Source organism: Zootoca vivipara, chromosome 13, assembly GCF_963506605.1.
Source record: "Zootoca vivipara chromosome 13, rZooViv1.1, whole genome shotgun sequence".
In the NCBI taxonomy this organism is placed as follows: domain Eukaryota; kingdom Metazoa; phylum Chordata; class Lepidosauria; order Squamata; family Lacertidae; genus Zootoca; species Zootoca vivipara.
In genome coordinates this window covers 17,398,360-17,412,727 of record NC_083288.1, presented here as the reverse complement: position 1 = coordinate 17,412,727, position 14,368 = coordinate 17,398,360, and the positions used below count along the sequence as shown (strand labels likewise).

At 47.0% G+C, this 14,368-nt stretch overlaps 1 protein-coding gene across 1 annotated transcript in view; it reads left to right on the top strand.

Annotated features, from left to right (window-relative positions):
- LOC118094798 (G protein-activated inward rectifier potassium channel 1-like) overlaps positions 1–7,417 on the top strand; it is a 28,699-nt gene extending 21,282 nt beyond the window's left edge. The window contains exon 3 of the mRNA XM_035135476.2: positions 6,743–7,417. Within this exon, the coding sequence (XP_034991367.2) occupies positions 6,743–7,350 (608 nt within the window). The 3' untranslated portion in view covers positions 7,351–7,417. The remainder of the gene's footprint in view (positions 1–6,742) is intronic.
- Positions 7,418–14,368: the final 6,951 nt, after the last annotated feature.

The following is a 14,368-nucleotide window of genomic DNA, read 5'->3' as shown; positions in this document are numbered from 1 at the left end:
TCTTAGCAGGCCGTTTAAGTGTCCTCATCATCATCCCCAAAAGTATGGGCTAGGCTGCAAGAGCTACCACTAAGTGGTGGTACCTTCTAGGCCTTCCTCTCCATCATCACCTAACTACCAGGTAGAGAGAACAAAAGGAGTGTATTGTGTGAGAGAACCGGGCAGATGGCAGGCCGGGAAGCTAGAGACAGAGACATGCTTGATTTGTGCTGCATCCAAACATGCGGTGGATGAAGGAGCAAGATTTTGGAGACGTAAATGCTGAGAGCCCCTCTATCATAGCTGCCAAGTTTTCCCTTTTCTCGCGAGGAAGCCTATTCAGCATAAGAGAAAATCCCTTTAAAAAAGGGATAACTTGGCAGCTATGCCCTCTATAATATGCTCAGGTTGCAAACATGTGTAAATAAGACAATATTATAATTGCAATAATAATAATTTATTATTTATACCCCGCCCATCTGGCTGGGTTTCCCCAGCCACTCTGGGCAGCTCCCAACATAATATTAAAAACACGATAAAACATCAGACATTAAATACTTCCCAATACAGGGCTGCCTTCAGGTGTCTTCTAAAGTCAGTTAGCCGGTGCTTTTTTTTTCTTTAAAGAAAATGTTTAGGGGTACTCTCATTTTCCCACTCATATTGAAATACTGCCCCTCAATGAGGTCAAACTTAGATTCACAAAATGTTTAGGAGTATGCGTACTCCCGAGAACCCCCAGAAAAAAACCACTGCAGATAGGTGTTTATTTCCTTGACATCTGATGGGAGGGCATTCCACAGGGCAGGCGCCACTACCGAGAAGGCCCTCTGCCTGGTTCCCTGCAACCTCACTTTTCGCAGGGAGGGAAACGTCAGAAGGCCCTCGGAGCTGGACCTCAGTGTCTGGGCTGAACGATGGGGTGGAGATGCTCCTCCAAGTATACTGGGCCGAGGCTGTTTAGGGCTTTAAAGGTCAGCACCAACACTTTGAATTGTGCTCGGAAACATGCTGGGAGCCAATGTAGGTCTTTCAGGACCAGTGTTATATGGTCGCAGCGGCCACTCCCAGTCAATATATCCTAAAGACTCCACAATCTCTGCTGACCTCTGTTCCATGGAAACCAAACCCTTGGAACCCCAAGAGCTTCTCACTGCTTGGAGATTGGCATGGCATGACCATAGCCCTTGTCTCCTAAATCCTAGGAGAATTGTGGGGCTGAGCAGCAGGAGGAAGAGCTGGCTATGATTCCTCTGCAGGGCCTCTGTGTTCAGACGTCCCCCGTGTTCTCTACTATTCAGAACCAGCTCTTGGGCTTGAACAAAACCCCTGAGCATGCACGAAGACGGAGAAAGGCTTTCCTGATGTTTTATCTTAATGTGCACTCCGCGTCCGCTCGCGAGAGCATCCTTCTCCATTATGCGTCTTGCAACCTTCAGAACCGCCCGGCTGAATGTGGCAGTTAAAAGGGGGTTAATGGAAAGCACATAAGCAAATCTAGCAAAGTCAATAAAGGCCGCCTGGAGACTGACTGTCACCAGATGGAACAGCAGGTGATTTGTTACCTCCATAGGAAACAGAACTGATGGATGAACTGTGCAAACTTAGCTCTTATTTGCTCGCTCTTGCCCCCCTTTGTAAAGTCATATGCTGCCCTTCCTGTCTCCTGAAGGCAGAGATGTTAGCTCAGGCATAGGCAAACTCGGCCCTCCAGATGTTTGGGGACTACAACTCCCATCATCCCTAGCTAGCAGGACCAGTGGTCAAGGATGATGGGAATTGTAGTCTCAAAACATCTGGAGGGCCGAGTTTGCCTATGCCTGTGTTAGCTAGTCCCGCTGAAATCGGTACCATGGCTAACTTGTCCGAAGGATTTCAGTGGGGCTACCTTTGAGTCCCCCTGGGATGTGGGTGGCACTGTGGTCTAAACCACAGAGCCTAGGGCTTGTCGATCAGAAGGTCGGCGGTTCAAATGCCCACGACGGGGTGAGCTCCCGTTGCTCGGTCCCAGCTCCTGCCAACCTAGCAGTTTGAAAGCACATTAAAATTGCAAGTAGATAAATGGCGGGAAGGTAAACGGCATTTCCGTGCGCTGCTCTGGTTCGCCAGAAACGGCTTAGTCATGCTGGCCACAAGACCCGGAAGCTGTACGCCGGCTCCCTCAGACAGTAAAGCGAGATGAGCGCCACAACCCCAGAGTCGTCCGCGACTGGACCTAACAGTCAGGGGTCCCTTTACCTTTACCTATACCTTACCTTTGAGTCCAGCCCTGTAGTTCTAACCATAGCTGTTTAGGGCAGCTTTTAGGGGAAGGCTTTTTGTGACAACGTTGCAGTGGGACTTAAGACAGACTTAGGTTCCTGTGAATATTGCAGTTTTGCAGGGGCACAGAGCAGGGTTCGGGACTCAGAATGTAGCTCCCTGAGAATCAGAGTTTCTTTCTTTTTCTTTTTTTTAAAAGCAAACTTTGAGCCCTCAGGATATGAAGGCACACCTGAAGGCATGTAGGCAATGCCTTACTGGAAGCAGAAGCCAGGGAGGTAGCTAAACAACATTCATAGCTCCTCATCCTGCTTATCCACAATTCAGGATAACGGTGCAATCCTGTGCACTCAGAAATAAGTCCCATTGAGTTCAATAAGACTTACTCCCAAGTCAGTATGTATGGCAGGTGTGGGGAACCTCTGGTCCTCCCGATGTTGCTGAACTACAACTCCCATCAGCCCCCACAAGCATGGCCAATGGCCAGGGATGATGGGAGTTGTAGTTCAGCAACATCTGGGGAGGGGGCTAGAGGTTCCCCACACCTGGCGTATAAGATTGGAGTCTAAATTATGCAAGATAGTTTTTTTTCGAAACCGTGCAAAATAAAACAACACATCATCTAAAATAAAACTGCTATGTTATGCGGTTTCTTTTGTATTTTTGACAGCTGTTAAATGCTTTCCTTTCTCAACAAGCATTCCAAGCAGATATTTTTATAACAGTCGGAATCTGAATTGGATTTGAAGTTGTGTGGTGTTCCCCCCACCCCCTAAATATGCAAAGGTTTTTAATTGTTATTACAAGTGTGATTGTTTTATGTATGTTTTAATTGTATCACGGATTCAATTCAAGATGCTTCATAAGAAGCGGCCTATGCACAAAACAGATAAGCGTACAATATAAGAGCAGGCATTAAGCAAAGCAAGGGGAGATATTAAAATAGGTTTGATTTGCATGATTTATACAGATCACCCCACAGAGCTTTTCTCGGCACGGGATTAGGGCTGCCTGAGTGCGGAATTTATTAATGTTGTTAATTTTGTAGTTATAATTATTTTTCATCTTGGCGTATGCCCAGCTCAGAAGGGACTTAGTCTTCTTCGAGCAGAAAGGGCTTTCGGGCAATTGCTCAGGCGAAGCTAAGCATGCCTTTATCACGCCAATCCTGAGAATCGCAGAAGAGACGGACGGGCTGCTTTGCGCACTGTTGTACCAATGGATAACGCCAGCAGCACAAACTGGTGCATAGTTTTCTATGCAGGGATCAGAATGGGGAACTACATACGTTGATGCAGTTATTTCCAAGTTGCTGGATGCAATTTTGCACACACACAAATACACACAAAACAAGCTGATGCCATAGCTGCCAAGTCTCCCGTATTCCCCGGGAAATCCCTGTTTTTCCAGCTTTTCCTAGCTGAAAAAACGGATTTTTTGTTTTTTCCCAGTTTATTCTGGCGTGGCGGCCATTTTGGAACTGGGCAGAGCATGCTCAGAAGCGACTTTTGATGCTGCTCTGCCCAGTTCCAAAATGGCTGCAGTGCGACTTCTGGCGCGACAGCCATTTTGGAACTGGGCAAAGCAGCATCAAAAGTCACTTCTGAGCATGCTCCACCCAGTTCCAAAATGGCGGCAGCGCTACTTCCAGTCTGCTACTTCCGGCCCGGTCCCTTATTTCTCCGACAGCAACTTGGCAGGTATGGCTGATGCACACCCAGTATGTCAGATCCACATATGCAAACTCCATTCTCTGGATCAGGGCATTTCTCCCTAATATGTATATTTATTACTTAATAATATGGTGAATGTTTAATATAGGATGTGACACACTAATAGCCATATTTTTTACTGCCAATGCTAATCTCAAACGACAGGATAGACACGTCTTTTCCCTTCCCCAAAGATTCCTGCGGTCTTAGATCATCAATCACTCAGTGTCATTTGTTGCCATCGGATATTACAGCAGACTCTTCTTCGGGCTGTGTCTCCACGAGTAGCTCATATTAACCGGGGGTTCTCTAATAGCAGGGAAGATGAACGACAGAGTAGGTACTTCATGGATTTGCATAGCATCTTTGCAGGGGGGGGGGGAGAATAGGAAGGTAGGATGATGATGATGATGCCCCTTGTAAGAGTGGCATTCGCACATGGGTTTAGCTGAAACTAGAAAGGAAAGGGTGTGGGATGTGATACATAAGTAGCAGTCAAGTACAACATTCCTTGTTTTCCTAGAGTGGACATGCGGGGGGATGTTTGGTCCAGCCAGTTGAAAACTTCCTGTTTCCTCCTGGCTGGGTCATACTTCCTTTGCATGTGACTAGAGGTGGGCGTGACCTTACCTGCCCAGGTAACAAAGGACAAGGCACATAGCACACTCTGTCTCTTCTTTTACTTCCTCTGTCGTTGGAGCAGCTTTTTAGCTAGAAATGCTCTGTTGGCTTTCTAGCCAACAGAGGACACTGGGATTATCCCCATATGGGATAGATCCACATGTATATCCTTTGTAACTAAGTCTGCTTTCAGAGATCCAACTGTGAACTGATGATGTGAGTAAACTTCTTTTATATACTTTACACAAGATTGTGGTGTGTTTATTCTTTTAAGAGGGTTTAAAGGGGAATTTACCAGGAACATACAATTCAATACAGAATTGTACAGTGGTACCTCGCAAGACGAATTTAATTCGTTCCAGGAGTCAATTCGTCCTACGAAAAATTCATCTTGCAAGTCACGGTTTCCCGTGGGAATGCATTGAATCAATGCGTTCCTATGGGCTCCGGGGGACTGGCGGCGGTGCTTGCTCACTTGGCTCAGGGAAGGCAGGCAGGCAGGCAGGCAGGCAGGCAGGCAGGCAGGCAGGCAGGCAGGCAGGCGGCAACAGCCCCGGCAAGCAGCGCCCTTTGCTTGGAAATTAAAAAAAGGGTCTGCTGGTTTCTCTTTAAGGTTTCCAGACTCAAAAGAGAGCAGGGCAATTGAAGGCACAGAAGTCCTGTCCTCTATTGAGTCTGGCAACCCTAGTCTAGGGCCCAGAACTCATGAAAGGGTTAGCGGATGAAAACAGCAGCAATTTGTCAGGATCTAAGAACAGGAGTTCAGTGGAAGGGGATCAGTGAACCAGAAGCCTTTTTTACTAGGAATTCTAGATGAAGAGATACCAAAGAAGAAGAAAAGATTATTCATGTCATAGCTGCCAAGTTATCCCTTTTTTAAAGGGATTTTCCCTTATGCTGAATAGGCTTCCTCACGAGAAAAGGGAAAACTTGGCAGCTATGATTCATGTATGTGACGACAGCAGCGTGGATACTACCGGCCCAGAGGTGGAAAGAAGATCCCGACCAGAGACGAATGGTTGATCAAGATCAGGCATCCCCAAACTGCAGCCCTCCAGATGTTTTGGGCTACAACTCCCACGATCCCTAGCTAACAGGACCAGTGGTCGGGGAAGATGGGAATTGTAGTCCAAAACATCTGGAGGGCCGAAGTTTGGGGATGCCTGGACTAGGCAGAAATGGCGAAAATGACCAGGGAAATCAGAAACCAAGAAGATAGAAACTTTAATAAGAAATGGGGGGAGGGATCATAAGTTATTTAAGAGAACACTGTAAACAACTAAAAACTTTGGCAGGATTTTAGCAACACTTGTCATGTATTAGAAACTAAGGTAAAAATGGATTTTTAAGAAAAATTGAGAAATTATAAGATGCAGTAGGAAAAGATTGACAATGGAATCCATGGAGGGCTGGAGGATTTAGGGAATCCTATATATTTATGATTATTATTGTTGTTGTTGTTTGAATTTAATTGTATAACGCAAAAATGAATTAAAAAATTATTATTATTTTTAAAGGAAGGGGATCAGGGGGTAGCAAGGTTGGGCAGCTGTCAGCACCTCCAAGCCAACAGAAGCCCCACTTGCTTGTCAATTCTCAGGGTTTTGGGTTCAAACTCTAGTGTTTGACCCAGTGTGGTGTAGTGGTTAAGAGTGGTAGACTTGTAATCTGGGGAACCGGGTTCGCATCTCCGCTCCTCCGCATGCAGCTGCTGGGTGACCTTGGGCTAGTCACACGTCTCTGAAGTCTCTCAGCCCCACTCACCTCACAGAGTGTTTGTTGTGGAGGAGGAAGGGAAAGGAGAATGTTAGCCACTTTGAGACTCCTTCGGGTAGTGATAAAGCGGGATATCAAATCCAAACTCTTCTTCTTCTTCTTCTCTACCTTGGGCAAAAGATTCCTGCATTGCAGGGGGTTAGACTAGATGATCCTTGTGTTGCCTTCCAACTCTACAATTCTATGATCTTACGGCAAGATCCCCTAAAATCCTAGAGCCAAAATTGGAGGTTGGGGGGGGGGGTGTTTCCCTGAGAAATTCCTCTGCTTCAGGTAGGAAGAATTAAAGGAGCTGTCCAGCACAGGAGTGGGCCGGGGATCTGGGGAAAGAGCATTTTCCCATGCCACCATACTTTGAAAATTAAGCCACATCCTTTCTCTTGGTCTCTTAGGGATGACGTGCCAAGCCAGGACTTCCTACACAGAAGATGAAGTTCTCTGGGGCCACCGGTTCCTCCCTGTGATGTCGCTGGAAGATGGTTTCTTCCGCGTGGATTACTCTCAGTTCCACGGAACGTTTGAAGTCCCCACTCCCCCCTACAGCGTGAAAGAGCAGGAAGAGAACCTCTCTCTCCCTTCGCCTTTGAACACCCCTACGGGGAGCAACCGAAGCAGGAGGGAAAAGATCTCCTCCCTCGATGGCCTGGATTTTTTCGAAGAAAAGGGCAGCAGGCTCCCCAGCAAATTCCAGAAAATCTGCTCCGGGAAACGGGAGCTCCACAGAGGGGTCCTCAGCCTTTGCTCCAGCAACGTGGAGAAAGCATGTAGCACGGGAGATCTGCTCAAAATCCAGCAGATCACCTCCGTCTGCGGCACAGAAGACGGGGGCGAGAAGTTGATGTCGGCAGCCTTCAAAACCAAATCGGAGCTGCTGGCTCGCTCCACCGGGAACCTCGAACTCCAGCAAAGGCCTCAAACCTTGCTCACCTTGGGAGCGGCGTTAGATCATGAGAATTTGCCCGCCAAGCTGCGGAAAATGAACTCGGGACACCTGTCCTAAAAGGGAGCAGAAGCCCAAATGAGACGCAGTTTTCCTTTTTAACTCCTGGATTTCTCGGGTTACTACTGTGAAGACCCCCTGAGCTATGCCCATGGGCTAGCAATGGCTGTCCAATTTAAACAGGAATTTTAAAAAATATATTTTAAATAAAACCACACACAGAGAGCTTCAACCCACAACCCATTGTAGTTATGTAACAGGGGGTTGGTTGCTTACGTGGCAGTGTAAGTAAGAAAAAAAATCTCTTACTGTTGGGTCTTCTATTTTATTTTATTTTCTAAAGCATGCCTATTTAGCACCATTTCCTCTGACTTGCCCCTTTAAAGAAGCAATTATTCTATAACAAGAGTACCTCTGAGTATGTACAGAGGGCTGCTCTCTCAAGCACCTGCAGCGTGTCCTTGAACACTTATGAAGGGCCTACTTTATGGGCTTTTTAAAGAAGCTACGCACCAGCCACACCCCTCGGGAGCCTCTCAGGAACCCACAGAGAACTTTGTGCTGTTGTGCTGCGTGAGGCGCCACCACTGATAAGGCCCCGCCTCTGACAGACACACATCTTGCTTTCGCCAATACGTGCAGCCATTGTACACACAGGGATTAAATGAACATGATCGAAAAGCAAAGAACAATCTAAAGAGGGGGGATTATTACAGACCAACATGGCTTCCTTTGCTTTTTATGTGCCTTGAAGATTACTGAATCTAGCTGTTCAGAAGCAAGAAGCAAGAGTCAAATGAAGATGGTTTTTCTACCACCTCAAGGGGGACTTGTCAAGGACCATGTGTCCTCCAGCCACTAGGTAACGCTACCAAATTTAGTTTCACTTGACTTTATCGCCTGAAATAAATCTCCAGCTTCGCTAATAGGAAGACTGCCATGCTCCTCTCCACCAACTCAATTCTCTGCCTTAGACGGAGCCAGTGTGTTTCGCTTTTAAGGCCTGAGACAGGGTAATGGCTGGATTTAGAATGAACAGAAACAGGGTGATTCCCCCATTGCCACTTTGTCTCTTGCAACACCTAGAAAAGGTTGATCCAACCAAGTTTGCCATATTAGGACTGAATGTAGGTGCAGAAAACTTGGGGCTAAGCCAATAACATGTCTCCTCTTCTTCTCTCTCCCCGCCCCTTCGACTGCTTTGCGCAGCATCTCTCCCAATGAAGAGTTTCTGGGGAAGTTGAAAGCTCGCTCCCTATTTTGTGGCCGGTCCTCCTAAATAAAGGTCTTGCCCTACTGTGAATTTGGGGGGTGGAACTGAAAAGGGAGAAAGGGGGAGGCGAACAAAAACGAGGGGTTGAAGTGAGGGCGGAAGGTGACTCCGCACTTTACAAAGCAAAAGCATGTCCTTATCTAAAATATTGTTACAAAAGCTGGGTGCCTCGCCCTCTCTCTGCCGAGCGGCGGCAAAAGCCCTGGGGGTTCCCGGCACTCACCCGGGGTCTGTGTTCCTTTGGAGAATTGAGACACAGCAGAGACTGCTTACCACCCTATCCACAGATTCCTCTTAAAGGAATCCATTGGACTTCTGGTTGGTATTCCCCAAGTGGGGTTGTGCCCTCTCCAGAGTTCTGGGCACACATGGGGGAATCAGGGCCTGGCGGCGGTAGTCAGGACCCCCCCCCATCCCAGGTGGATCTGGTTCCGATGCACTGTGCCGGTGAAGAAGGCTCTCTATGGACATGTGCAGCGCTTAAATAGTGGTCCATCTGACTCTTTGATTGGCATGCCCTCAGCCCAATTGCACCCTGTCAGATGGACCACCAATAGGGTGTTGTGGCTGCTCCAATTGTCCCTGCCCCAACACCTAGACCTGGTTGCCGGGACCCACCAAAACGCATGCCCTCTCTTGGAGGGAGGACCCGATTGAACATTTAAAAATTTCCCTATGCAGGGCTGCCTTCAGACTGTCTTCTAAAGGTTATATAGTTCCTTATCTCCTTGGCTCAGGGGTTGCATAACTCCTTACCCACCAACATTTCTACGATGAAAATAGGGACATCCTAAGGAAAAGAGGGGCATTCTGGGATCAAATCAGAAACTGGGATTTCTGTAAATGCAGGACTGTCCCTAGAAAATGAGGACAGTTGGAGGGTTTGCTATATATATATATGCCACCTTGAGGTCCCTGGAGGAAAGATGGGATATACAAAAGTGTGATGAATCAACTAAAAGAAATACAATAGGAAGTAGAGAGAAAACAATCACACCCAGCCTTTTGAACTGGTTCTGGTGCGGGGGGGGGGGCGCGAGAAGAGAAAGGGAATCTCACGCTGGCTGTGTACACATTCCCGTTTAATCTGCTTCCAGTGCTCTTCTGCAACTGGTTTCATAAGCGGTGCACATAAGATACTCACCACAACCCAGATCTATCCTGTATCCAGCCTGTTGCTTCATATGACGCACTGCCTTTTGACGGTTCCTTCCCCCCCCCCCAAAAAAAAACAGTTTCCATCTGATTGAGAAAAAGAATAGCCGAGCTGTGTTTTAAGATACACATTGCATGCGCAGCTCCTGCCTTGCTAAATACATAATAAATAAGAGTGCGCTTTGAACTCCTGGAGAAGATGAGGAGAGAGATTGCTTTCAAGTACTTTGGGGGTTCTTCTATACTGCCTGCATTTATTTCTTTTCCGAATCCGTTCCCAACCCCACTTCCCCCCAATGCTACAGATGATGGCGCAGTCTGCTAAGTATGTGTAATCTCCTGCCCTTCCGCAGACAAAAAGTCTTGCCCCCATCTTAATAAGCAGGCACCCCTAAAAGCCAACAGGGAGATCTTACCGGAATGCAAGAGCCAATCCGAGTACATCCATGGCCACAGGAGATCAGAAGAAGGCCTAGCTTTGAAGGTGAGATGTTGAGAGGTTAAAGTCCACAGCCAAGCAGCCTGAGAGAATCGGGGGGGGGGGGGCCTGCATGACGCCAACTGTGGCGGGGAGGAAAGCATGCAGAAATGCAACAGGCCTTTGCGAAACATCTCGGATCGACAAGTTCCTTCTGCAAAGCACTCCTCGGCTGCCGCCATCACTTTGGTCAGGGAAAGCTGTTTGGGCCAAAGGATTCCTCTCAAATGGCCCACCAACCCTTTTTGTCACGTTACAGATTTGTTTTTCCCTGGGCCAGCCCTGCAGGTTTGCGTAAGCTAGCCCGGGGATTCCTTGTCTGGCACGGTTATGCAGTTTGTACTTTCATCCGTATCCCAATTCAACAAAATCCTACAGTTTATTAATTTCTAGGGTTTGGAGAGTCCTCTCCCCACCCCGAAAAAACACCAGTATACGAAAACCAACCAGCAGCGCTGTGCAATGGAGTCAACCGATCAATGAAAACGGAGTCAGTTAATGTCAAGGTGCAAAAACCTGTTGTGAGATGTATTGCTTGCACGAAACAATACAGAATTGGCATTATTTGAGGCTGAAAAGGAGGGAGGGCACCTGTAGGGTGCCTGTTATCTAGGGGGAGACAACATGGTGGTCTGAAGATGTTGATGGACTGCAACTCCCATCAGCCCCAGCCAGCATGGCCAATGGCCATGGATGATGGGTGTTGTGATCCCACAACATCTCGAGGTGGGAGCAACATTGGCTACCCCAGTTGTAAACTGTGGGGAGAATAATGGAGGGGGAAAGAGCTCCAAGACTGGGGCTGTTCCAGTTGCTGGCAGTGTCGGAGCTGATGGAGAGGAGCGTTGTTAATCGTGATTGCAAAATTCCCTTTTAATCACATTGAATGATAGAATTGTAGAGTCGGAAGGGACCCTCGAGGGTCCTCTAGCCCAACCCCCCCCCCCAACCCTGGCAATGCAGAAATCTCAGCTAAAGCATCCACGACAGATGGCCATCCAACCTCGGCTTAAAAACCTCCAAGGGAAGAGATTCCGCAACCTTTTTCACGGTTGAAGAGCTCTTGCTGTCAGAAGGTTACTCCTGATGTTTCGTCGGAATCTCCTTTCTTGTAACTTGAAGCCATGGGTTCGAGTCCTACCCTCCAGAGCAGGAGAATAATCTCATTGAACGTCAACACACATTTATCTCAGTACAATATTGCTCTAATTCGTACTTTAATTAAATTTTAAAGGGGCCTTTTTGGATGGGTAGCCTTTTGAGTTAATTCCCCCCCTTCCAGTCCCAGTCTGTCCCAGTCAGCATAGCCAAGGGGGAAGAGTTCTGGAAGTTGTAGCTCGACAACATCTGGAGGGTCACAAGCTCCCCTTCCATGAGGTCCTAGATCCTAACCACAGGGCTAAAATTAATAATAATATTATTAATAATAATAATACCTCTCATTCTGTGGAGCCTAGCAGTAGCTTTTGCTGATAAGGCATGGGGTTCATCATTGGAGACTGGCTTTACAACACATCATGCTGGATAAATGCCACAGAAGGAAAGATTTACATCAGGCATCCCCAAACTGCGGCCCTCCAGATGTTTTGGCCTACAACTCCCATGATCCCTAGCTAAGAGGACCAGTGGTCAGGGATGATGGGAATTGTAGTCCAAAACATCTGGAGGGCCGAAGTTTGGGGATGCCTGATTTACATGAACCAGCTATACACAGGTGTAATTGTATATAGGCTCCCATTCGCTGCGTTTCCGAACACCACGAAAAGAAAGGATGGAGAAGGAATAGTTGGCAAAGTGCGCCCTCTGGTGACAGCGAACCACAACTGCAGAAGATAAATACAGTACAGTACTGCACTTCAGGCGATTAAAACGCAAACTGAGAAAGCTGTCAGAAGAACTGACACATCCGCTAACACAATATTTGCCTTTGAGGTACAGCTTCCCTGAGCATTTTTTTAAAAAATGGAATTGAATTTTTTAAAAAATAAAATGCAATATCCACCCATTAAGGCAGTTGCTCCGGCAAATATCGTCTGGTGGTTATCTGACCACATTTTGTACAGTGCAGAATGCGCTATGGAAATATCTAGGGAGGCATCAGGAAGCAAAGGGCGAAGGGGCCCTGGAATGACGAGCAAGGCAGAGGAAGCTAGAGAACCGCTCCTCCCTCCCAGAAAAGATGGGCATGGGATGATCCCTCTGGGATGATAAGGTTAAAATAATAAAAGACTGGTGTTGTTGACAAGGCTAATGGATAAAAATTAAGAGAGATGCTGGCCATCTTCGAGGCCCGGGCAGCAACCTACGGCGCCATCATTGCTTGCTGTGAAGGGAAAAGCGGAGCTGAACTATAAATGTATAGAGAGCAAGGGAGATCGAGTTCCTTTATGTAGCAGAGTTCCATTCCCCTTTTTTACATGCACAGCAGATAGCTGGTTGCAGGCTCGTGTGAGCCTCTCACTATTATACAATTCAATCTGTCTCAGATTGAATTGTATGTTCCTGGTAAGTTCCCTTGAATCCCTCTTAAAAGAATAAAGACGCCACAATCTTATTCGAAGTCAATAAAGGAAGTTTACTCACATCAGTTCACAGTTGGATTCCTGAAGGCAGACTTAGTTACAAATATGTACATGTGGTTCTACCCCCTATGGGGGAATAATCCCAGTGCTTCTGCTAGCTGAGAGCTAGCAGAGGAGTCCTAGCTAAAAGCTGGTCAAACGAAGAAGGAAGTAAAAAAAAAAAAGCAGGGGAGGGGTGCTGCATGACTTGTCCTTTTGTTACCTGGACAGGTAAGGTCACGCCCACCTTCTATCACATGCAAAAGGAAGGATGCTCCAGCCAGGAGGAGCAGGAAGTTTAGACTGGCTGGACCAAACATTCCCTCGCATGTCTTCTCTAGCATTACAAGGGATGTTGCACTTGACTGCTTCTCATGGATCACATCCCACAAAAGCACAATTTGCACAGGAGGGTCAGGTCCAATGAGCACAGCAACTCATCTCTGGCTACCAAAACGAAAAGTCCCTGCCTCCCCACAGCCATCTAAGTGCCCTTCTCTCCAGGGCTTTTTCTAAGCAATCTGAGATTGCACCTGCATAAACCCAACCTCTCCTCCACCCTTTTCATGCCTCTTCTTGTTCTGGGAGACCAGGGGAAAGGAGAGTTTGTTGCAGCAGGAGAGGGAGACACTTGTGACTCTTCACCAGAGGCTAGCGGATCCCTACCCCTGGCTTATTTCACAATAGATCTGTTAGCCCTTTAGGTGTCACTTCTCCTTTGTATGTTTGCAAGCATGAACAGAGCTTTAGAAAAGAGGCGGGGCTGGCTGGCAAGTGCGGTTGCCCTTGCGTAACCTCACTTCACATTTCCAATCCGAAGGCCCTTGCGTAACCTCACTTCACATTTCCAATCCGAAGGCAGAAGATTGAATGGGGGCATTTGAGCTCTTTCGGCAGATAATTGCAGCTTGGCTGGAGGAAGCCGCCTGATGTACAAAAAAAGGGCAATTGCCTGGGTCTCTCAAATTAATCGCAGAATGTATTTTGAATTGTGCTGACTTGAAGATGCACTTCAGAGTCTCAGGGCTATGGAAAATGAGCACTTGACTGGAATAACGACATTGGCTTGGGGCATGAGATAGTCCTTACATTATTTTCTTTTTCTTTTTAAAAAATCAGTTCTCCAGCAGTACATTTGATGTTCATTTTCCAAATCAGGAACATGGGCAAAATAGATCCAGGGAATCTTAGCAGCAGCTGTGTTCCCACTGCAGTCCCTGCGTCTGGTGTGAAACAGCGCCTGGTGTGAAAATGTGGGCTTATGGAAACATGAATGGGATAAGATGAGGAATTGTGCCTGCTTTATAGTGGGTGCCTCTAGATCAGAGCAGACCTCAGGCTTGCAAGATCTGCTTCATGTTTTCCTAGCACCCTGAACAGAATCAGAGGCAAAAAAAAATAATTCACTGTTTTAGACCCTATGCATAACCACAGTTCTAAAACATGCAGAGAACCTCCAAAAGATGCAAGAAAGCAGAGCAATACTGTGTTTCTCTGAAAATAAGACACCGTCTTATATTTATTTTTCCTTTAAAAAAAAACCACACAGTGTCTTATTTTCAGGGGGTGTCTTATTTTTTTAAAGTGCCGGTACAGCTGGGTCCCACTGGC